Here is a 22,552-nt window from a genome sequence, read left to right as displayed (position 1 = left end):
TCGCTTTTGACACCCGCCAAAACTAGCATAAACACGGGCCAAAAACTTTTTTTTGCGCTGGTTTGACGCCGTTTTGTGGGCGAAAAGAGTGGGCCTCATGGGGTTTTCCATCTGCTGATTGGTCTGAAGCCATCCCAGAGTGGGGCTGCCTGTGTCGTTCTGTCCCTCTGTGCTTCCTTTTTTGCTGCTGTCCTTGCTGCTGTGATCGCTGTATCTATACCGCTGCCTCCCTGTACTTACAGGCTCTTTGCTACCTGTCCTGCAGCGCCCATCCACTAAAGGCCACCCCGGCTTACGCCTTGGCGACATTTCGTATCTCCTTTTATCTCGCCGCCCTCGTTCTCCTCCTATCCCTCTTCCTCTTCCCCTCCGCACCATCTGGTCAGTTGTCTTGTCGGTGTTTTGCTGGCATCATTTCTGTCCTGTCGAGACACAACACATCCCCGCCGAAAAAAAAGAAAAACACTCGCAGGGCTTTTCGTAGTCGCTGCGGCTCTTTTCTCTTCCCTTTCCCCCCTCCCTTTACGTCTCTTCGCTGCCTCTCCCGCGGTCTCTTGTCTATCAGGCCATAGATCAAGAGCATTGAAGACCTCCGCTGCTGCTGCGTTGTCTTTTGTCTTTGTCATCAACCAGAAGTCCCAGGCATCTGCATCTCCAGATCCCGACTCTGCCTCTTCCTCACACAGACTCTTTTGTCTTGTCTACTCTGCCCGCATCGTCATTTGCTCACCGCTTGACCTGCGTGCTGCGTGTCTTCTGCATCAACCATCAGAAGCACATTTCTAGACATCCAAGCTCTTGAGTCTCCAAGTCTTCTCTTGATCGTCTCGACGTGAATTCCGAACGACCGACCCCGTTGACTTCTCTCTGTCCAAGCTGTTTGCCCCGCCTCTCTGACTTCAGTGTCCATATTGTCGACCACGAGTCTTTGGCCCTTGGCAATCCCCGAGCCTGAATTGTTCACCATCTCCAGCTCTCTCGACCCTCAAAAAACCGCTCACGCACCCACTCCCACGTCCAGCTCTTCCAGCGCCAGTTGTCGCCCTTGCGGACCTGACGCTGTTTAAAAATACCAACTTAATGACGTCGACACCCACCCAATCTTCGACCCCGGCGCAATCCACCTCGGCAGCCCCCCAGGCTCCGTCATACGCCTCTGCTGCTGGTTCTTCGAAGAAGGCTCCCTCCAATAACTCTACCATCTCTACTCCCTCCCCCGCTTCCGGCCCCGCCCACAGCCAGCATGGCAAGTCTGCTTCTATCTCTGCCAACGGCCGTCTGCCAATCACTCCTGCTCTTCCAACTGTCCAGGGTCTGAACAGTGCCATCACCTCGGGCGAGCACTCTCGCAAAAACTCCGTCACCATTGGTGCTAATGGCTCCTCGTATCCCGGAAACGTGAACGTAAACGCCACCCACTCGCAAAAGAGCTCCATCAAGTTCGGCAACTTTGACTCTCCTGTCATGTCACACAATACTCCCAAGCAGGCCAGCTCTGTTTCTCAGCAGCAGCTTCCCTCGCACTCACCTGCTCCTCCATCGCCTATTCCCATTGCCGGCGCCATCCCCATTTCTAGTGGTGGCCGCCCGCCGTCTGTTGTCCAGACCGGAATGACTTTTGGAAGCCTTGGAAACGAAGATGTACGTGTGCAACTTTCAGGCCTGCCCAACCCTGACGATAAACTTTGTTCTGTCTTCTGTTCTTTGTTCTGTGTTCCGTGTGGTTTCCCTCATTTTTCCTCCTTCCTACTCTTCTCACACACAATATGTTCAGCTCGCAACAACAATGGCCTGCCCCATCCTTGCAAATGTCTTTATGCCTTCCCTTACTCCTTTTTTTTTTTTTTTTTTTTTTTTTGCTTTTTCACTATGCCTTTTGCCTCCTGATTCCCCAGTGTTTTCGTTTTTTTTTTACCCAACCATTCTTCCCCTCCCACCATGTCTTGCTCTTCTTCTCTTTCTTCCCAATAAACCCTTCTTCTTCTCTCAACTAACCCTTTCTTCTCTTGCCAGCGCTCCCGCCAGAACCAGCCTGTTCCTACCCAGCCCGGCTCTCACGGTCGTCGCGAGTCTTCTCATTCTGCCGCTGGTAGCGATATGAGTTCGCAAAACCAGCACCGTAGTGGAAACAGCTACCACGGCCGTGGTCGCAGTTTCAACAACAGTGGAAGTGGCTCCTTCAGTGGATCTCACCACAACAACCAAATGGGCTACCCTCCTGGAAACTACCGTGGAAACTCTGGTCCTGCCAACCGGGGTGGCATGCCCTTCCAGCCTGGCTCGCACAGCCACGGCCCCAACCAAAACCGGCCTCCCATGCACACCAGCTCGCCTCAGCCGGGCCGGAGTCCTCACTTGTCCAACAGCGCCATGAGCACTCCCAACATGCCTCCGGCCTCGTTGGCTCAGCCTATGCCGGCTCAGACACCGCCTCACCAATTCTACCCCCCCGCGGGTATGCCGCCGGTAAATAGCTACTCCGCCTTGCCTTTAACATACCATTTTATTATTACAGTTTCTTGTCGTCTTCTGTACTCCTGTATCGTTTAGTTACGAACTTGCAGCAAATAACCAAGTTGGTTACATCAGGGGTAAAAGATCGACTAGTGGACAGCATTAGGACAAAAGCAAAAACAGCAGCCAAACTGGCGAATAATTACTACGAACGGCTTGCAAGATTTATTCCTTGACGCCAAGTGGCCGTCAAGGAAAAAGCCTTAGTTCCACATTGTTATCTTGTGCTACACAAGTGTGCGAGTATGATAACTTTGGGACTACTTGGCAGGCTTTGCAGCAGTATGATTATTGACTTGGACGACAATCGGAGCAAATGTGAGCTTCAGACATGACATGACAACCAGCAGTTTAAGCATTGACAGGTAGCAGCCACATCGGCGTTTCTGCGGCAATTCTCGTCTAGTAGCAGAAAGACATCAACCTCCCAGGCAACCAGAAAAGTATTTGCGAGAAACGACTTGGAACTGCGCTAAGAAATTTTCTTTTTCTTGTTCTTTCAACTGGAAAGACAGAAAGAAACTTTTCATATTTCCTTGTTTACCAAAGTCATTCAACCCATCGACCACTTCAAGAAAGCTTCATCAACTCTCACTATGTGCCGGCCTTCTGAGGAAAAAGCTTTAACCAAGCTGCAACCTGCGCTACCTGTTACTTCGGCAAACTCTTCCATTAACCAAGCCGTCAAAGGTCTCACATATGCCGAAGTTGCCAATCCAGTCAAGATTCCTCAGCTGCAGATCCGGAAGCGCAAGCTACGTTTGAATGTTCATGCCAAAGGGTTTGTTCCTGCTAGTGGCAGACACCCTAAGTTGCATTCAAAGACATATAAAAATTCGCCTTTGCTGGGTTCTTCTCAAGTTGCCAATCCAAAGCAAACAACTAACAAAAATCAACAGTACGGTTATCCTTCCCCTGGCCCATCAAGTCAATATCCTATGCCTCAGCACGTCGGTGTTGGTGTCCCTAACTACGGTAACTTCAACATGCCAAGCTACCCTCCACCCCCGAGTGGCCCTGGCTACAACGGCCAGAACTTCAACGCCCCTTCTTTCACTCCTGGCGCACAGGCTGCCCCCATGGCTCGCTCTGGCTCCCAGCAGGCTGAGAAAGCCCCTGCTCCAGCCGCAACACCCACCTACCCTCCCATCGTTGGCTCTGGTGGCCCCACCACACCTGGTGGCAAGTCTGCGTTTATTCGACCTGCTAAGAGTGCTGCCATCCGCATCACCACTCCCCAGGGCGAAGCCGTTGACCTTTCTACCGTGAAGGCTCCCGCTTCCCCTGCGCCTGCCGCTTCGAACAGAGCTCCCTCTGTTGTCTCCTCGACCCCATCTAGAGCCGGTGCCCCGACCCACCCGACTAAGAGCCGCGAGGAGGTTCAGGAGGAACTCCGCCTCAAGATTGCTCAGTTCACTAGCCGCGGTGCTGCTGAAACCCCCGCCAAGGAAGACGCCAAGGCGAAGGCCGAGAAGGAGGCCAAAGAAAAGGCTGAAAAGGAGGCCAAAGAAAAGGCTGAAAAGGAGGCTAAGGAGAGAGCCGAAGTTGAGGCTAAGACCAAGGCCGAGGCTGAAGCCAAGACTAAGGCCGATGAGGAGGCCAAGGCCGCCGCTTCCGCTCCTGCTGCGTCCACTGAAGAGGATGAAATGGAACGCATGATCCGTGAGATGGAGGAGGCTGATCGTCTTGAGGCCGAAAGAGAGGCCGAGTTCGAACGCAAGCGTAAATTGGAGAAGGAGGCCATGAAGAACGCTGAGAAAGCCAAGAGCGCCGAAAAGCCCAAGAGCGCCGAGGAGGAAGACCGCAAGCTGCGCGAGCAGGAGCGTGAGATGGAGCGCTTAGAGGAAGAAAAGGAGAAGGAGAGAAAACGGCGTGAGCAACAAGGTGGCTCTGGAAAGTCTGTTGCTGAGCTTATGGCCTTGGCCCGTAGCGGCAAGGAAGTCCCCCAGGCCAAGCCTGAAGCCAAACCCGAAGCCTCTCTCACTAACAAGATGGCCTCTATGAGTCTTGGCCCCAGTATCCCTAAAATTGAGGGTCCGGCTGGTTCTGGACGTGGCGATAACAAATCCCGTAAGCCTGCCGCCCTCGACCTTGGCCCCCACTCCAACAAGGTGGTTGAGCCTGCTCAGCCCAGCGCCGCTCTTCAGTCTCTCAAGTCGGCCCGCTTCTTGACTGTCATGAACTCGGAGCTTTACCCCAGCGGTATTCTTTCGCCTAACCCTGCCCTGAACTCCGCTGTTTCAAAGAAGGGCAAGACTTTCCAATACGACTCTGCCTTCCTGCTCCAGTTCAAGTCGGTATTCACTGAGCAGCCTTCGGTTGAATTCCAGTCGCAGGTTAAGACGCTTATTGGTGAGGACCACAACCGGGGCGGTTCCGCTCGGAGCTCAACTCCCCGTACTGGATCATCCAAGGGTACTCCTAACCCTATCGGAGCTCCCATTGGCGGTGGCTTCGGCAGCGGCCGTATGGGTGGCCCCAACGGCATTCTTCCCCGCTCCAGCACCAACCCTATCGGCCAGTTTGGTCGTGGTTCTGGCTTCGGTTCTAACCGTAACATGAGCGGTAACAACATCCCCAACTCTCCCCGTGTCGGCAGCAGCCGCGGTGGCCGTAACAACAGCAACCGTCCGCCCAAGGTTGACAAGCAAGCCGCGCAGATGCCGCTTACTGCTGGTATCGAAATCAAGCCCATTATTGTTTCGGAGTCTGGTTGGAAGCCCACTAGCATTTCCCAGAAGGCTTCTGGCCCTGCTGCTGCTCCTGGCAATGCCGTCATGGAGCCCGCTATGGTGCAGCGCAAGGTCAAGGCTGCTCTGAACAAGATGACTCCTGAGAACTTTGACCGTATCTCCGAGCAGATTCTAGCCATTGCCGCCCAGTCCAAGGATGAAAACGATGGTCGCACTCTTCGCCAGGTCATTCAGCTGACTTTTGAGAAGGCTACCGATGAGTCCCACTGGGCTTCCATGTATGCCAAGTTCTGCCAGCGTATGCTTGAGAGCACTAGCAACGAAATCAAGGATGACAGCGTCAAGGACAAGAACGGAAACGTTGTTTGTGGAGGTGCCCTGTTCCGCAAGTACCTGCTGAATCGCTGCCAGGAAGAGTTTGAGCGCGGTTGGAAGGTTAACATGCCGGGAGTTGAGAACGGAAAGCCTGGTGAGGCTGTTCTTCTGTCAGATGAATACTACGCTGCTGCTGCTGCCAAGCGTCGCGGCCTGGGTCTAGTCCAGTTTATTGGTGAAGTTTATAAGCTTGGTATGCTGACTGACCGTATTATGCACGTCTGCATTCACGGCTTGGTGGACTTTACTGGTGAGCCGGACGAGCACGTTGTTGAGTCACTGTGCAAGCTACTTACGACCATTGGTGGTGTCTTGGCCAACAGCCGCAACACCAATCCTCCTGACCGTAACCTGACCCTGATGGCAGCCTACTTCGACCGCATCCAGAACATGATGGACTTCCCCGGGCTCAACAGCCGTCTGAGATTTATGCTGCTGGACGTTGTTGATCTACGTCGGTCAGGTTGGAAGAGCAAGGAAGTAAACAAGGGTCCCAAGACCCTGGACGAGGTTCGTATCGAGGCTGAAGCTGCAGCGGCAGCCAAGGCTGCTGAGGCTGCCAAGATGAGTCGCGGTGGTGGCCACGGTCACGGTGGCCGCATGCCTATGGGCCACGGTGACGCGCGGTCATACAGCAATGGCCACAGCGGTCATGCCAACAGCAACCAGGTTGCGAAGGACGACCTCAAGCGCCTGCGTGGCAATGCGGCTACGCGCTCGAGCGGCCATAGCATGATGCTGGGCCCGCAGAGCATGCTTGCCTCGCGCAGCAACTCGGGCCGCACGCGTCTGGCCCCCGGGTCGCTGATGAGCCGCGGCAACGAAGACTCAGCCTCTTCTTCACGCACTGGCACTTCGGCACCCATCAGCGTCAACTCGTTCGATATTCTGGCCAGCTTGGAAAACCATCCCGGCTCGCCGCCGTCTGCTGCGGCCTCGCCGGCCTTGGCCAAGGCCACGCCTGATACTGGCGACAAGAAGGAGTAAAATGCAAAAAAAAGAGACAGAGCATTTAGAGGGACGCAGGTCCAAGAACTACTTCATGCTTCCTTGTTTATGGGGAAGAAAGGAAAAAAGTGAAACGAGCAAGGGAACAAATGTTGCTTACCGGCTCCTTTTTTTCAAATACGATGTTCGGCTTGCCTTTTATTTCCCTCTCTTTTATGGGACGGTTTCTTTTTTCTATCTTCTCTTCTGCCTTTCTTTTTTTTCTCTATCTCCTTGTTTTCGGCTTCGACTACGACAAAAGCAATTTGATGTTAGATGGGCGGTGTTTGGTTTTCTTTTCTCTTTCGTCCTTTTTTCTTTCTCTGGGCTTTTTTCTTTTCTTTCTTCTTCGTTGTTTTATGTGTATTTACCCCGTCTTTTTTTTTCTGTTAGTTTGTGCATCTGGTATGGGGTTTATTTTTCCTTGTTCTCTTCTTCTTTTATTTTAAGTGCTTTGGCCTTTTTTCTACATTTCGTGCTTTTGTGTGCTGCTTGTCGTCGAATTTTTCAAGTTGTCATATGTTGCAGTGAAATTTGCGTGATACGTAAGAATGTAATAGTTACTACCAAATATCCATCTCAAAATGTGCCCGTGTAACCTTTTGATAACGACCTCGCCGTATTGCTTCTTGTGCTTCAGAAATGTAGGGTCGGGGATACACGACTACCAGACCTAGACACAAAACAAGAGAAAGTTACCACTAGATAATAGCTTCATGGAAATACAGAAATAAACTCAACGTGCCATTTATCATCAAAAAGAACAAACATCCATTGTATACAGTCCCAGAAAAAAAGCCTCCTCTCCCTTCCACTCCACACACCCGTTGTTCGGACTCTTCTTCTCAGCTTGCCGTCGGCTTCAGCAGCCCAAGCCGCATAAAAATCGCATCCATGGCAACCCATCCGCGGCCGCATTTTTCAAGGTACTTGTCACACACGCCCTTGACCGTGCCAAAACGCACGCGGTTATGTTCTGCCAGCGCGCGGGCCCGCTCGCGCTGCTCCTCGGGCATTTCCGAGCCATCGGCCGCGGCGCGCGCGCGCTCAACGTCAAACAGGCTGGCAAAGTAGACGAGCTGCGTGTAAATGGCCTTTTCGCCGAGCTCATAGCGCATGACGCCGCGGCAGTCGCGCGCCAGCCCGCGCGGGCCCAGGCAGCGGGTGCCGTAGACGCTCATCTGGCGCGTGCGGTTGCCGCACTGCGCATCACTGCAGACGAGCCACGCCTCGTAGTACCGCGAGGTAGCGGCGCGGAGCTGGGCCTCGACCTGTGCCACGACGCTGAGCGTGCTCAAGGTTGTGCTGCACTTGCCACAGACGATGCCGGCGGGGGACACGAGCGCAGGCGAGCCGGAAATGCCTTCGAATGTGTTCTTGGTCTTGCACAGGCGGCACTGCAGTGCGAGTCGCGTGCAGTCGGCGAAACGTGTGGAGTCGGGGATCTGGCTTTCAAGCGGGTGGACTTCGAGGTCGGGACCGCCGCCGCTGAAAGAAGAGGTGCTGGTACCAGCATAGCGTTTGATATCGAGGCCTAGCTGTTCTGCGAGTTGTGATGTCGACGTTCCGCAAATATTGGCACAGAGACGCTCGACGGGCGGGAATATCTGTTTGCCCATATACCACTCAATGTCAGGCACCATACCAGAGTCGGGCTTGAGAACATCGACGGGAGAATAGGCGCGCTTGGCGGGTGGCTCTGACGAGGATCCATCACCGGTGATAATGTACGAAATGACGTCGAGACGCCGGACTGTTTTACCACGCTCAATATCTCGTAGAGCTACTTGTACCTGAGGCATGGAGTCGCCATTGGGATATTCCTTTGGCGCCTTTCCAAGCTGCGTGTAAATAATGTACTTTTGTGCGGGGATCTCTCCTGCTCGCATTTTTGCTGCCGTCTCACGGAGGTACTCGTGGATACGCTCGATTGCCACTTCAGTCTCGTCACCGCTGAGGATATCGTTCAAAATCCGAGACGACATTTCCTTGGACAGCGCACAGTACTCACGGCGCTTCATATCCAAACCCTTGACCTCCATTTTCTCCACCCACTTGCCGTCCTTTTGGATCAAGTTGACGGCAGCGTATTTTTTCTTAGCTTGCAGCAAAATGCGTCGGAAAATATTGTCAATGTCAATTTCCAGCAGACGGTAACGCTCGTTGACGGCACGTTTGAAGGTTTCGCCGACCTTTATGGCATCGGCGGCATTGTCCACATTGGCGTTGATCATGACAGAGTCCGTGTCACCGTAAATGACCTGCAGCTGGTTCGCCTCGGCCAGTGCCTTGGTACTCATCAAAATCTCTCGACCCATGTGTGTCGTCAACATAGCCAATGGCCGGGCGTAGAACCGCGACCTGGTGTAACCCAAACAACCATACATGGAGTTGGCCGTCAGCTTCAAGGCTAGCTGCTTAATGTCCCATGTAGCCAGTTGCTCGGGGGTTGCGTCCTTGCTCTTCATGTACTTCTTGACCTCACGACGACGTTGCACCAGAGTTGCAATGAGGCGGGGGAGGACACCCTGGTCTGCGTTTTTGGGCACTTCAGGAACAGAATCTTCTTCCTCTGTAGTGGCAAAACGGTCGACAGTAGTAAAGCAGATGTTGAACTCCTGGATGATGGACGGGTATAGCGAGTTGAAGTCCATGACGAGGACATAACGGTCGTAAAGGCCCTTTTCAGGCTCAAACACGAGACCACCTTTGTACTTGTCTTTCTTCTTGCCACCAACGGCCCCCTCTTCCTTAGCCTCATCTTCAACCTTGCTGGGCGGGCCCTTGAACGTCTGCTTGTCAGGGCAGATGTACTTTTTGCGGTGGAATTCATGTAGTAGAATGTACTCGTTCCGCTCAGCACGAGTACCTGTCAGTGTGCGTGCCCAGCTGTTGCCAGCTAGATTGGTGAGAACTTTGGTCAACGGCAACATTTGGACCTGGATAGCCAATGCAGCAATGTAGTGGGTATCGGCCTCAAGATGCGTCAAATAGTTCATTAGGCCAGCTTTGTCGCGCATGGCCCAGCTGGCCAACGCTTCTTCGTTGTCTAATTCAAGACGCTTACCGCTGTCATTGGGGAGGTATATACTGCACATTTCGGACAAGCTCCAGCTCTGACACTTGAACATGACAGACTTTCCAGCATCGTTGGCCAAGTCGCATAGAAGGCGACCTGTTAGCAGCTGACGCTCAGCAAAAACATTGCCGCCCGTCTTGGAAATGGCAGGTGGCCACATCGCGCGTCTCAGGCGACCGATGCGAGACCACATCGGCGTCTTCCTCTCATGAAGTCTATTCAGCAGAATGCTAAAGTCAACTCCCTCCAACTGATGGCCCAAGATGACGTCGGGATCGGCAAGATCAAGCTGGGCAAGGAAAAATGACAGTATCTCGCTTTCCTGGCGCATGGGCTTGATCAAGCCTCTGTTCCTCTGTTTGGCCATAGCCTCGAAACCCATGGGCAACGGCTGGCCAATTGCAGGCCGTACAAGTGTAAACGTACGAGAACGCAGTTTATCTGCAGGCGTAGGATTGGAGAGCGAGACGTTTTCATAGACACGTGCGCTGAGAGCTAGTATCTCCTGCTTATTGTCGCGGGCATTGAAAATGGTCCTCAGCGCCAGAGACATCATGGTTAGCGGAGGCTCTTCGGGTGCGTCACGGTCACTCATAACTGATATAAGGTCGGGCTTCTCGATGAGCACCTCAAGCTTGCAGTGTGACGCATTTTGGAGTGCAGTAAAGTTGGCGTCGGTTATCTTGAGCCAGCATGGGCCCATGATGTTCTTGAGTAGTACAAACTGCTCAAACATGGCTGTATTGGCGCCGAACACGTGTGAAAAAGTCTGACCCTTGAGATTGGCGTCTAGCGCAGGCTTCGCGTAAGGATATAGAACTTTGAAGTAGTCGGCCTCTCGCGGAATCTCCTCCAGCTCAAAAGCATACTTGCGCTTGCACAGCTTTGTCTTGAACATGTCAACACCCATGCGAGTCATATGGCTGTCAATTTCCTGGTACACGTCCTGGTGGCCCACCTTTTCGTCAGTTTCGTGGCCGTCGATCACGCGGGTCTTCCTTGGTAGGAAAAAGAGCATCCGCATGACACCCTGAAGCTTCACATAACAACTGATGTATTGCTTTGTCTTTTTGTTATACACCTTGCCAAACAGGTGCAGGGCACCGCTAAGCTCCGTGTAATCAGTCCAAAAGAAATTGAAACTACCATCGTCTAGCTGCACATCGCTAGGATTGGCTTTTCCGACGATACGCGGCTCGGGTGCAGCAGAGCTCTCGACATCAAGCTTTGACGTGAGATTGTTCCAAGCAGAGGCATCAACATGTGCTGTGTCTGCCTTGACGGGAGACGAACTGAAAATCTTGGGGCCAGTTGTCGCAGCAGCAGGCTTGAGGATCGGCTTTATCACAGGCTTGGGGGGAGCTGGTCGGGTACCAGACAAGTTCACACTACGGGCCTTGACGGTCCCGGCATGTGAAACTTCGAGCAAGTCACCTTCATCGTCACTGTCGGCTTCTCTTTTAATTTGCTTGCGGAGAGCCACCTTGGCAGCTGGCGATGATGGCGCCATAATCTGGTCGCTTTGGGCAATATCTAGGTCATCGGGGATATCCGGCAGGTCGTTGTAGTCGTCATCGAAGTCATTATCCAAGTGGCGGGGTGTTGGCATGGGCAGAAGAGGCGGGGAAGACATGGAGACAGCTCTCTCATCGAGGATCTTGGTACGTTTAACAAGAGGCCGGGCGTCATCTAGACCCGGGTTGGTTGGCGGCGATTGTACACGGACTTTGCGGAGCTCGGGGACCGGCGATCGCACTCGCTTCTTCTGACGGGGTGAGGACATGGGCTCGGGGGCAGTGGTGTCAATTTCACATAGCAAACTCTCCATGAAATCTTCTTCTTCCTTTGTCTTGACGACCTGCTGAGTATTAGCAAAGAGAACCCCGTGTTTGTAGGCGAGGAACTAGAGAACTTGCCTTGGTCTTTGGCCGTGACATGCCGCCCTTGTTGAAGAAGTTCGTGATGTCCTGGGCATTGGCATCCTGTTTTGCTTGTTCTTCGGCTCGCTTCTTTTTTGCTATAGGTCGGTCTATTAGCCTCGGCCTTTGTTTGGCGAGAGGACTTTGCTCCACATACATGTCTTTGGCCGTCCTCGCTCAAGAGCCTCATCCTCATCAGAGGAGCCATACTGTGGCTGCTCTCGGTCCCATTCTTCTCGGCCATCGTCGGCATAGCCCTCGCCATTATCGTCCACCACGAAATCGTCCTGGTTTAGGCGATCTCGCACGATCTTCTTGTATTCGGTCTCGTCCACTTCTTCATAGAAGGAGTCTATCTGGCCAACATCCAGGGTGACCTTTTTGCCGGCAGCTCTGGACGCCCGAAGCTGCTCGAGCTTGGCTCTGCGGGCAGCGGCTGAGGACATTGTTGAGAAAGGGGCGCGTATGTGTGAGTGGGCGTTGTGGTGGTCTCTGGTGTTGCGAGTGGTTGGTATGGAAGAGGTAAAAGTGAAGTTGGAAAGGGAGGGCCAATCTCAATAGACGGCAACTCAAGGGTTTGCTGCGAATGGTAGAGTGAGTGTTTCTTGGGGTTGTAAAAAAGCACAAAAATTACCCCTCTACGCAACGGTCCAAAGTTGAGAAGCGCTATTGCCAGCGCACAAACAAAACAAATCGCTTAACCAGCAACGTGTGGTGTAGCCATCCTGGCCATCGTGTAAAGTGACAGAAACGCGTCTCCCCACTTGAGACGCGTCCAGAAGACGCCACTCTTTCCTAGTCTGCTTTGTGGCTGCGTCCTGTGGCGTTCGCCGAGTCCTAGTCGGCCCCACCTTCAACACCATCCCACCACGCCGCGATAAGATAAGCCAATTTTTCATACTGCGTTACCAAACGTTGCTTGCTTGAGGCGTCGCATTCGAGGCATTGGGACCAGGAACACCAGCCCGCGCAAACTGAAACCGTGCTGATTTTCTCTGCCTATTTCCTTCTGGGCTGCAACACATAAGATGGTCTGTAAATCATCGCTCCGCGCCCTTTCCGAGGCTTCCCTCCGTACCTCCGGATCTGCCGTCCCGTGCTCAGCTCCGGCCGTCACGGTCGCAGCCACAACCCGTCGAGGGCTCTCTGCCCAAGCAACATCATTGCATTTGCGCCAGCTGCTCGTCCAAGAACGTATACGCCAGCTTAGCTTACAACAACAAACCCGCGCCTTCTCGGCCTCAGCGCCACCGTCATCGTCGTCGAATCCGCAATCACAATCTGCCGCTGCAGAATCAGATACTTTATCGCCACCGATCACTCCTGATTCCGAAACTATCAAGCGCGAAATCTCGCGTGGCGTTGAGTTTGATCGCGAGACCCAACAACCAGCATGGGTTGTGCCTGAAAGAAGTGTGGCTCTGCCGCGCAACCTGGCCGTACCTGCGAAGCCCCGTGTTCGGAGTCCGCAGGAGGCAACCCCCGAGCAAACGCGCACCTGGAGGAGCCGTGCCATGTACTACACCGATCCGTTCCACTTGGCAGCCGAGATTGATCGTCTGATCAAGAAGGGTCAGATTGAGGATGCCCTAGGCATGACGAGAGTTGCCAGCAAGAACATGAACACTGTGGTGCCATGGGGGTACCTGATCGGCTATTACTTGGAGGGTGACACAATACAACAAGGTATCAAGCTGTTCAATGAGGTAAGACTACATTCCCAGTTTCTTCCGGCCCCTTTAGAACACTCCTGCTAACAGGCACAGATGAAAAAACGCAAGCAATATCCCTCAGTAAAAACCTACACCGTCATGTTCAGCAGTCTGGCCAAGTCCACCCACACATCGCGTGCAATTCGCGAGGCCGTACGAATCTACATCTCCATGCTCAACGACAAGCGCAGCCCACCCAATACTATACACATGAACGCTGTCCTTGAGGTCTGCGCCCGCGGCCACGACCTCGACTCTCTCTATGCTGTGGCTGCAACAGCTGACAAAGGCCTACGTCAACCTGATTCCGTCACGTTTGCTATCATGTTCAATGCGATGCGGAGCTACTTGGAAGATGGGCCTAAAATGGCCCTGGCCTCACAGGACACTCCAGAGGAGTATCTGCGCGACCATGTCATGCCCATGATTAAGAAGGCCAAGGCGCTCTGGGAGCGTGTGGTTGGGGACTGGGTGGATGGCAGACTCGCAATGTCGGAGAAGCTGGTGTGCGCGTTTGGCCGCCTAATAATGATGGGCCCGTGGGGTATTCAGATCCAGGTGCTACTGCTGCTGGAGCAGACCATGGGAATTCCGGTGTTGGTCAAGGAGATTGAATCCATCATGACCCAGCGTGCCAACTATGGGCTTTTGCGTAGACTGCAACTTACGGAAACCTATGAGCAACGTGCGACGATCCACCGCCTTGAAGACCCCGACGCTATCGAAAGGATGGACGCTGTCATGAAGGCGAAGTATCCTCATGCTAATGACAAGGTAGATGATTTTGAGCTGGAGCACGACGACGAGTTGGATGTGGAACTTGCGCTAGAGAGCGAAAAAATCAATGCCAAGACTGAGGGGACCGAAGAAGCTATCCAGACCCCCGAGATTGATGAGGCTGAAATGGCTAAAGAGGACGAGTCCTCTACAGACCAAACTCCTAGTTCTGGTGCTACAAAGAATCCCTACAGCTACATTATTGATGCCATTCGCGAGGCAAAGTCATCCCAGGTCACCGATACAACCAGCGAGGTTCTGTCCAACCGCCTGAAGAAGCGCTTAGACCAAGCCAAGCGCAAGCAAGAGCGCATCGACCGACGGGCCATGAGAGCTGAGATTGTCACCTATGGAAAGCCAGTGTCAGCTGAGGCTGTTGCTATATACAAAAAGATGATCGAGGAGGGCATCCGGGTACCCCCGATCAAGGGTGAGATTGAGGGCGTCCCAAGTCCCAAGGAAGATCAAATTGAAACCGAAGCCAACCCTGAGGATGAGGTTGAAGCTGAAGAAGCTGAAGAAGCTGAGGCCGAAGTGGATGTCGAAACCGAAGGTAAGGCTGAGATTGATCGCAATGCTAATGCCATTGAACCTGTGGCTGAAGCACACCTGGACTCTGATCGCTTCGAGAAAGAACTGAGTTCGCAAGAGATCTGGCGGCGGAACAATATGGCTGAGTTCCGCATGCCCCTTACAAAGAAGGGCGGTAACGTGATTACGCCCGGACCCAACACACTTTCCATGCTCATGCGACTACTGGGAACTCAACGGCGCACCGCCTCCGCCAACCGATACTGGCAAATCCTCACATCGGCGCCATACAAGGTTGAGCCTGATGACGACAACTGGCGCTCGTTCCTGCAAGCCCAACGCCGCGGCCACAACTCGGGCAACATTGTTAAGACCCTGGAAGCCATGCCGGGTTTGTGTAGCCACGACATTGTCACAGCCATGCTGGGCTGCCTGGAAGACAAGGACAACATGTCGTCGCTGCCCAACGCCGGCCGTGTGCTAGAAATCATGCACAAGGAGATGCTGCTGGTGCCGCCGACCTGTCTGGCCGTGTATGTCGAGCTGACTGAGCGCTACTATCGGAAACACATTATTCGCAAGCGCACGGCGCTCAACGTGCACACGAGATTGAGCAACAGCATCGGCGAGGCCATCACCAACGCTGCCGACTCCTTCCGCAAGAACCAGTTGGACCTGATTGAACGGAGTCAGCACATCCTAAAGCCCGATGCTGCCGGCACTAGCAACGCAAGCAGCGCAGGCAAGCAGGCTTCCAGCCGCAACGCTGGGCCGACCCGTGAACTCCCGCTAAACCTCAAGCGCGGGATTGTGTCTGCGAGTCTACTGGCGCGGCGTCTCATTGGAGTTATTGACGGGATGGTGGCCGAAGGCATGCTGCGCGATGAAGTGCTGGTTGTCATGGAGCTCACCAAGGGCAACCTGGCGCGCTACCTGACCGAGTTTGACAGCATCAACTTTGGCACAAGCAACGGCTGGGCCGAGTGGAAGGAGTTTGAGGCGCTGGAGAAGAAGCGCTCGGCAAAGAAGCAGCAGCGGCGAGAGGTGTGGTTCCTCAAGAACCCAAGGCGGTCGGTGCCTGATCGCGAAAGCATCACAGACTCCGAACAGCATGAGCGGGATAAGGACCGCAATGTGTACTCGAGACCAAAGGAGCGGTCACGTTACTAGGTCCCGTCCCGAGACGGGTCCCGAGAAGCGAGAGAAGAGGGGAGGACAAAAGATGGCGCTGTGCCTGTGCCTGTGCCATCGTGTAACATTATTCAAGCATTGCAGCTGATAGCAGTCTGCGTCAGCATCTGTACCATAGCCTTTTATTCATTATACATGACCAGAACCCGCGCATTACGCACATATGCATAGACACAACAATGCATTTTCACGTGATTCATCGCCCCTACAGATCGGGGTTCCCTACAGCAGCCGTAGCGATGTGATGGCCGTGCTAGATGGAGAAGCAATTACAGCCCTTCACTTCTCCAGTTGCCCTTTTGTGTCCCTAACTCTGTTTATCTACATCACCACACATCTAGGTGCCGACCAGCGGCTCCCCTCCCGCTCAAGCGCCCAGGTGCAGCATATGGTGAGGCGCTTGCGCATACTTGTCGACTTGAGCAGCGCATACCTTTTTTCGTCTGGCATTGGCATACGCGCTGCAAACCACCATACAAACAGTACCGCGTTAGCCGGCGGCGGCCAAGCCGGCTCATGGCTTCTGCCTTCCGATGCGACTAGTTGCATGGCAAAGACGCGCGCAAATCCCAACAGCTCGGCCGTCGTCATGGCGCTAACGTGTGGGCGGGGCGGATGGGGTGCTGCTGGCAGCGTGGGTGGTGGCATGTCGGAGAAGGGGTCGGCCAGCGGGATGGAAACGGGGCTGCGCGGTCGGATGGCTTCCAGCGCTGCATTGGCGCGCGACAGGCTGGACTGCGCGGCCGCGGATGACACGTTGCTGGTATTAGGTGTGGGAAAGTAGTCCTCAAAGCGTAGGGCGGTGTAGCTCTGAGCGGCGGCGGCGCTGAGCTCGGCGGTCTCCAGGGCTTCCTCATCAGCTATGCCCATGTCGTGCAGGCGCTCTATGGTGGCCATAAGGATACCATCTTCCCAGGTGTAGCTGCGGATTTTGAAGCGGCCTTGGCTCATGGTATCGATAAAGCTGCGGCCATCCGGCAGGTATTCGACTCTGGAGATGTGCTGCAGCGTGCCGTACGTAGCAAACTCTTCGCTATCGACGCCATTCGCGGCGCCGTTGTCGCCCATCCAGCGTCCCAGCACCATGCCGAAGACGCGGTCACCTTCCATGCAGCGGCGAACCATTAGGCGGTAGCACGGCTCATAGATGTGCAGGAAGTTGGGGATACCAGGAAAGGTTAGTGAGCACCGGAAGATGGGCACCCGCTCTGCAGTCTGAGCGGCAGTGGAATCTGACGCTGTCTCCGCCACCCAGCCTTCCTGGGCTGCTGCGTGGCGTCGGGCGGCAACGGATTCGGGCCAGAAGGCGGCGAGTATCAGCTCAAGCGTGTGGTTGGCCGGTCTGACTATGGGCGAGAGCAATGGTGCAATAGACACGCCACGGCGGCAGACAGGGCAATGAGGCGTGTGGTCTAGCACGCGGTGCAGGCAGATGGCGCAGAATGTGTGACCGCATGGAGTGGTCATGGGATTCAAGAATATAGCATAGCAAACCCGGCACTCGGCTTCGGGCCGAATGCAAGCCAAGATGGCGTCCAACAGCTCCGAGTCGGTGGGCCGTGAGGCCGGCTCTGGCACCAGTGATGATGGTAACAACGGAGCTTGGCTTGAGATATGGAGCCCGGCGGTCCGGGAGAGGCCGTGTTTTTCAGCCAAAAAGAAAAGCGCCTGCAGGCGTGTACCCCGAACCACAAAGGTTCGAGGCTGAGACTCGCCCGGTGAACTCTCCGGCTCGGGAGAGACCAAGATGGTGGTGACTAAGCCGTGGTCTGGATGAGCCAGCTTTGTCTCACCATCCCTGGCTTCAGACCAAGACCCACCGTGCACAACCTCGGCGCCTTTGAGGCCCTCCTTCACTGCCTCGACCATGTTGCCCAGCACGTAATCCAGGCCGCAGTCAAAGAGCGCGTGCTCTTTTTGACAGTTCTCGAACGGACAAACGACCCCGGCCTTGCGGTCAACAGTGGCCGGATAGCTTACAAGCTGGCGGGTGTGCGGCGGCGGCAGGCATCGGCGGCATAGAGACTGGCCACATGGAAGGGTGGTGGGCTCGCGCAGAATATGAGCGCAGAGATCACATTGGAAGACGGCCAGGACATGGCGAAGAGCGGTGTCGGAGGCTGTGAGCGATGAAAGCGCGACGGGTGAGATGGGAGACGGCGAGGGGGAATCTGAAGAGCGATCGGGAAAGGGGGCATGGTCGGCCATGGTGACGTGAGAGGAAGAGTATCGAGATGGATATCAGGATATCAGGATATCACGAGAGGACGAGAAGGGGTGAGGGTGTGGCTGTGTGGCTCAGATTTACAAGATTCAGTTCGAGTCCGGGACCCGGGCCGTTATATGACGAGCAGCTCCTAGAAAGATCACGCGGGAGCCCAAGCGAAAAGACGTCAGCTGCAAGGCCGGTGATATCGCAGCGGAATTGCGCTTAGTCGTCGAGGACTCCAGAGGCGGGCTATAGTCAGCAGTGGGTTTATAGTGAACTGGCAGACCTATAAACACCAGGAACGCTCGTTGATGGCTGGAGTGGCCCTGTAAGGAAGCTACACTACAGGGGGCTTCAGTCTGCAACAAGCCTAGACTACAGCGCACTACAGCCTATAGCAGCTCCACAACACACTAACCCTTCCCTAGCAAGATTCGTGACTCGGATTAGCAATGATCCGGATAGACGGTTCGGGTCTGACCACTGATTCTTCCGCAACACCGTCGGCTTCCATTTTGCGCTGCATCATATATCTTGTTCTCGTGGCGTAAATGCTTTGTATCTAGAGCCTCTACTTCTTTCACCGCAGATATGTAGCCATATATAATGTAGTCAAATAGTATATAGAATTAGTTTGTAGTATTAATCTCAAAATGGGTTATGTATCAAAGATGGAATGTGTAGAACAAACGTCTCCCAAGATAGACGGCATCTCTCAAAGAGGTTTTGCATGCTTCTAAAAAAGCCTTTTCAATTTGACTCCACCACAGGCAGTTATTCGACTTACATAGAAGTAGTATCAAAGGTTTCGTCATCCTCATCGAAATCCAACTCTTGTTCTATAGCTCCACTTGGCGGGGCCCGGCCCCGGCCTTGTTTGAGCCCTCCAGAACATCGACCTTTTTAAAGGCACTGGTAAACCTTATATCGAAAAACAGCATATGGTTGGGCTTGCAGAATGTCTAAAAACGTGATGATTTCATCCTCAGTTCCCGGCAAAGAAAACCTGCTTACAACGTCGGCGATAGCTTCCTCTAGTTCACCTGCGTCCGGATGCCGTTGCGGGAAACGACAAGGAGTCTGGGGTGCCATGGGGCCTGAATTCGCAGACGTCTGTGTTGGTTGACTCGCTCCAGAAGTAGAAAAAGATGAAGACCCCTTCCTCGTTAGAGGTGAAGGCCAAACTGCTAGCAGCCTCCGGTTCGTTGCTAATGCCTGCGAGTGTCCCGCATCTTCGTCACCGCCACGGCTAACGGACTCAACAACGTCCATGCCCTCTACATCTCCGGCTTCTACAGCCATCAGAGCGGCCTCCTTGGTGCCTTCAAAGGCATCCTGATAATGATGTTTCATTGGAAGACCATGATGCTGTAGATGAGTAGCCGCATTTTTGTATTTCTCCACCCAGTCTTCCCATTGTTCATCGCTAGCACCGACCTTACCAGTCTCATGGTCATAGGAAACACCGGACCAATCTAGAGCTATGAAGACCTTCTAGACCTGTAACATCACCTTCACCTTCCGACCGACTCGTTCAGGAGTGAAGTTCGTGTCCGGCCACTGGGACTGTAAGATGCTAGCGATATTTCGGTACAAAGCCGTCCGTCTAGTTGCCTTATCAAAGGCAGGATCTCCTTGCTTGCGAGTCTCACTGATAACTTCCAGGGCGACTTAGACCTACTAGGGATTCCATCGGGACGGGTTGTGAAACTGAACGGGGCTTGGGACGGTTGAACCGACGCCCGGGGCGACAGCGATGGCTGTGGCACTGGAGGTCTTCTAGGTTGCTGTTGCTGCTGCTGCTGTTTATGCTTGCGTCGCTGCTCTGATGGGGACTCCACAGGCAAAGACCAGCTCATAGACCGTTCGCTTATCCCTCAGTTATTCAACTAAACGATCTTCCTAGAACTCAGCCTATCTAGTCGGGGTCTTGACTCTTTGGTTGATGTTTTGACCTTCTCAGCTCTTGTCGTCTAAAGTGGGTCCCACCTTTGGCCTTTTCTGGTTCCTGGCCCGGGATTATTCCGACATCATAACTAGCCTACGCCTTTCTCAGGTCATGACTTTTAGTCGGAGTTTGCCTTTACCTCCTCTCTTTTGGGGGCATATAGTCATGACTCTGTTGGCTTGTCTCTTGACAATCCAAAACATTCTTTGTTCTATTCAGGACTTCCTTGTTCTAACTTGAGTATATCACGGTGCCTTGTGAAGACCAGTCTCCTAGGGCTGATTAGGGCTGTCCATGAAATCACATGCTAGACCCTAAGACCACATGGCCTCGAATCCTGAACATTTACTCATCTGAAAGTGATTGCTGTACTTGGCCCTTTAATCCCACTCTTATCCGCACAATGGAAAGCAATTATTTATTGATATGGGTAGCCTCTGTTAGAAAAAGAATCTTGATGCAACTCGACTGATTCCAGCTGACACATGATCAACCAACTCCGTCAGACCCCCTCCACAGCATTCCCCAGACCTCCCTTTTCTCATTTTCACTTAGCCCCAGACCCAGTCTCCCTATTCCTCATTTCCCCTTCGACCATCAAACCAGACCAAACAGCCGCTTGTACTCATAAATGAGCTGAGGTACACTCTCAGCGGCGTCAGTCATTCTCACCGTGCATTCAACGTCCGAGGCCACGTGAGCTTGCACCATGTGCTCGCGGTAGAATCCGCCACTGACCGGCAGAATCAGCGGCTCATGCGCCACGTCATCCTTGTACTGGAACACGATCCAGTTTGTGCGCAGGCTCTCAATGCGAAGGGTCAGCTGTAGCAGCCAGTACGGCACCATCTGCTGCGGCTCCGTGTTGTCGGGCGGGACCGGCACAAACGGCGGAACCAGCCGGCCCGCCGCACCCCCGTTGTTGGGGTCCAGCAAGAGCTGCGCATGCAGGCCGTCAGGGCGGCTCAGCAACGACTGTCCCGGGCAGAACACCTCAACAGCCGCCTCCATGGCCGCAATGGAAGCACACAGCGCGTCGACAAGCTCAGCCGTCACCAGCGCGCGGCTGGCGATGGTGGCAGCGCTGGCACCGCTGTACGCGTGGCGCAGAGTGGCTTGGGTGTCGTCCATGTAAGCGTTAGTCCACATGGCTGAGCCGCAGTACAGCCGGTAGGCCTAGCTGAAGTTTTCTAGAGAGTCCATGCACTCGCAGAAGAGCTGCAGGTAGCGGGGCAGCTCCCAGTAGGCCGTGATGGCCGGGTTAACGACTTCGAGGTAAGAAGCGTTTGGAAATGAGACCAGGCCCGGGCTGTCCCCGGACTGTCCGTTGGGCTCATCTTCGTCAAGCTCCCCGCCCATGACGCCTAGATGGCTATCCGAACCCGCCCTGGCACTAACGCTGCGATCGCGTTCTGGCTGGATCTCGTCGTTATCTAGGGAGGGAATGTTAAGAGGCCGTATGTTGTTCATTACCAGGTTCAGATGGCGGGCCGAAGGTACAGATGGCATGGGAGCCAAAGGCACAACTGCTCCCTCGGACAGCGATCTTGGAGCGGGTGCGATGATGGGTGCCGGTGCCAGGGCCGGCATTGGCGAGTATTCGGCAGCCTGGATCTGGGACTCAAAGGCAAACAGATTCGGCATGGCGGTCGGAGTTCGGTCACCAACTGGCATCAACCCGGGGGCATCGTTGATTCCATCACTGTCCTGGGAGATGGCCAGAGTTACCATGTTGTCCAAGGCGGTTGGGTTTACAGTGGAATTGTTCTCGGGCATGGCCTGGTAATCAAATGAGGACTGACCTCCAACCAGAGCATCATCTTCACCATCTTCATCCTCACCTTCGTCCTCATCATCCTCATACATAGCCGTCGAGTAGTCATAGACTGTGAGATCGCCGGAAAACACCTGGGCCTGGGGCGTGACCGGGTAGTCAAGAGCGGGCTGGCTTTCAAGCGCCAGATTCTGAGCCATGGCCCGGTAATCGAAGAGAGGCTCACTATCAAGATCCACGTCCTCGTCATCCCTGGGCCGGTAGCAAGCGACAGGCCGGCCTTCAACATACTCCTTGACCTCATAGTGGCTCTGTTCTCTGGCCACAGGCAAGTTCTCGCGCATCACACGCGCATCGGGGAAGCACCGGCGCACACGGCGGCTAGGACCAGCCGCCTCCATCTCTGGTGTGCCAGGCGGCAGGTTGAGCGGTCTCTTGCAGCGGCCAATTTCGGCGGCCATTTGAAAGCGATCGTTTGCAGAAGGGCTGAGTTTGCGCTTCAAGGCAGAAGTAGAGGTGCCTGGAAAAGGCAGCAAAGGGATTTGGTCGCACATTTCGAGAGTTGTGCAGAATTGCATGCGTGGGGGGGGAGGAAAAAAATTAAAAGAGAAAACACTTGGGGATGTCCTGGAGTTCACGATTCAAACAAAGAAGAGTGCCTTGAAGCGCAGATTGACCTGGTCGCCTGCGACATCGTCCATTGCGTGTTTACATTTCTAAAAAAGAGTCCCCCACCAAGCAAACATTTCCTGTTTAGGCTGCGCCGCAGTCAAGATTGGCAGTCAAAACTGCTGGTTGCTGTGCGCCTGGTCCAATTGCTTGAAGCCTGGTCGTGATGTGGCA

The 22,552-nt window shown here is 54.1% G+C and overlaps 6 protein-coding genes across 6 annotated transcripts; 2 read left to right on the top strand and 4 right to left on the bottom strand.

Moving 5' to 3' along the window:
* Positions 1-1,080: 1,080 nt before the first annotated feature.
* Positions 1,081-6,569, top strand: BROUX77_005831 (uncharacterized protein; the record flags this gene model as incomplete). Its single annotated transcript, XM_073750748.1, has 3 exons — positions 1,081-1,641; positions 2,014-2,455; positions 3,064-6,569. The coding sequence occupies 3 exons, from the start codon at positions 1,081-1,083 to the stop codon at positions 6,567-6,569; spliced, it is 4,509 nt and encodes a 1,502-aa protein (XP_073603701.1).
* An 845-nt stretch (positions 6,570-7,414) lies between these two features.
* BROUX77_005830 (uncharacterized protein) lies at positions 7,415-12,013 on the bottom strand (the record flags this gene model as incomplete). Its single annotated transcript, XM_073750747.1, has 3 exons — positions 7,415-11,506; positions 11,565-11,665; positions 11,725-12,013. 3 exons carry the CDS (start codon positions 12,011-12,013, stop codon positions 7,415-7,417), a joined length of 4,482 nt encoding a protein of 1,493 aa, XP_073603700.1.
* Positions 12,014-12,595: 582 nt separating this feature from the next.
* Positions 12,596-15,757, top strand: BROUX77_005829 (uncharacterized protein; the record flags this gene model as incomplete). Its single annotated transcript, XM_073750746.1, has 2 exons — positions 12,596-13,273; positions 13,334-15,757. The coding sequence occupies 2 exons, from the start codon at positions 12,596-12,598 to the stop codon at positions 15,755-15,757; spliced, it is 3,102 nt and encodes a 1,033-aa protein (XP_073603699.1).
* A 342-nt stretch (positions 15,758-16,099) lies between these two features.
* On the bottom strand, positions 16,100-17,986 carry BROUX77_005828 (uncharacterized protein; the record flags this gene model as incomplete). Its single annotated transcript, XM_073750745.1, has 1 exon — positions 16,100-17,986. One exon carries the CDS (start codon positions 17,984-17,986, stop codon positions 16,100-16,102), a length of 1,887 nt encoding a protein of 628 aa, XP_073603698.1.
* Positions 17,987-20,532: 2,546 nt separating this feature from the next.
* BROUX77_005827 (uncharacterized protein) lies at positions 20,533-21,084 on the bottom strand (the record flags this gene model as incomplete). Its single annotated transcript, XM_073750744.1, has 1 exon — positions 20,533-21,084. One exon carries the CDS (start codon positions 21,082-21,084, stop codon positions 20,533-20,535), a length of 552 nt encoding a protein of 183 aa, XP_073603697.1.
* Positions 21,085-21,111: 27 nt separating this feature from the next.
* On the bottom strand, positions 21,112-22,263 carry BROUX77_005826 (uncharacterized protein; the record flags this gene model as incomplete). Its single annotated transcript, XM_073750743.1, has 1 exon — positions 21,112-22,263. The coding sequence occupies one exon, from the start codon at positions 22,261-22,263 to the stop codon at positions 21,112-21,114; it is 1,152 nt and encodes a 383-aa protein (XP_073603696.1).
* Positions 22,264-22,552: the final 289 nt, after the last annotated feature.

The sequence above is a fragment of the Berkeleyomyces rouxiae genome, assembly GCF_048999995.1.
Source record: "Berkeleyomyces rouxiae strain 22BRR77 chromosome Unknown BrBRR77_ptg000007l, whole genome shotgun sequence".
Taxonomy (NCBI): Eukaryota; Fungi; Ascomycota; class Sordariomycetes; order Microascales; family Ceratocystidaceae; genus Berkeleyomyces; species Berkeleyomyces rouxiae.
This window is presented reverse-complemented; position numbering and strand designations above follow the sequence as displayed.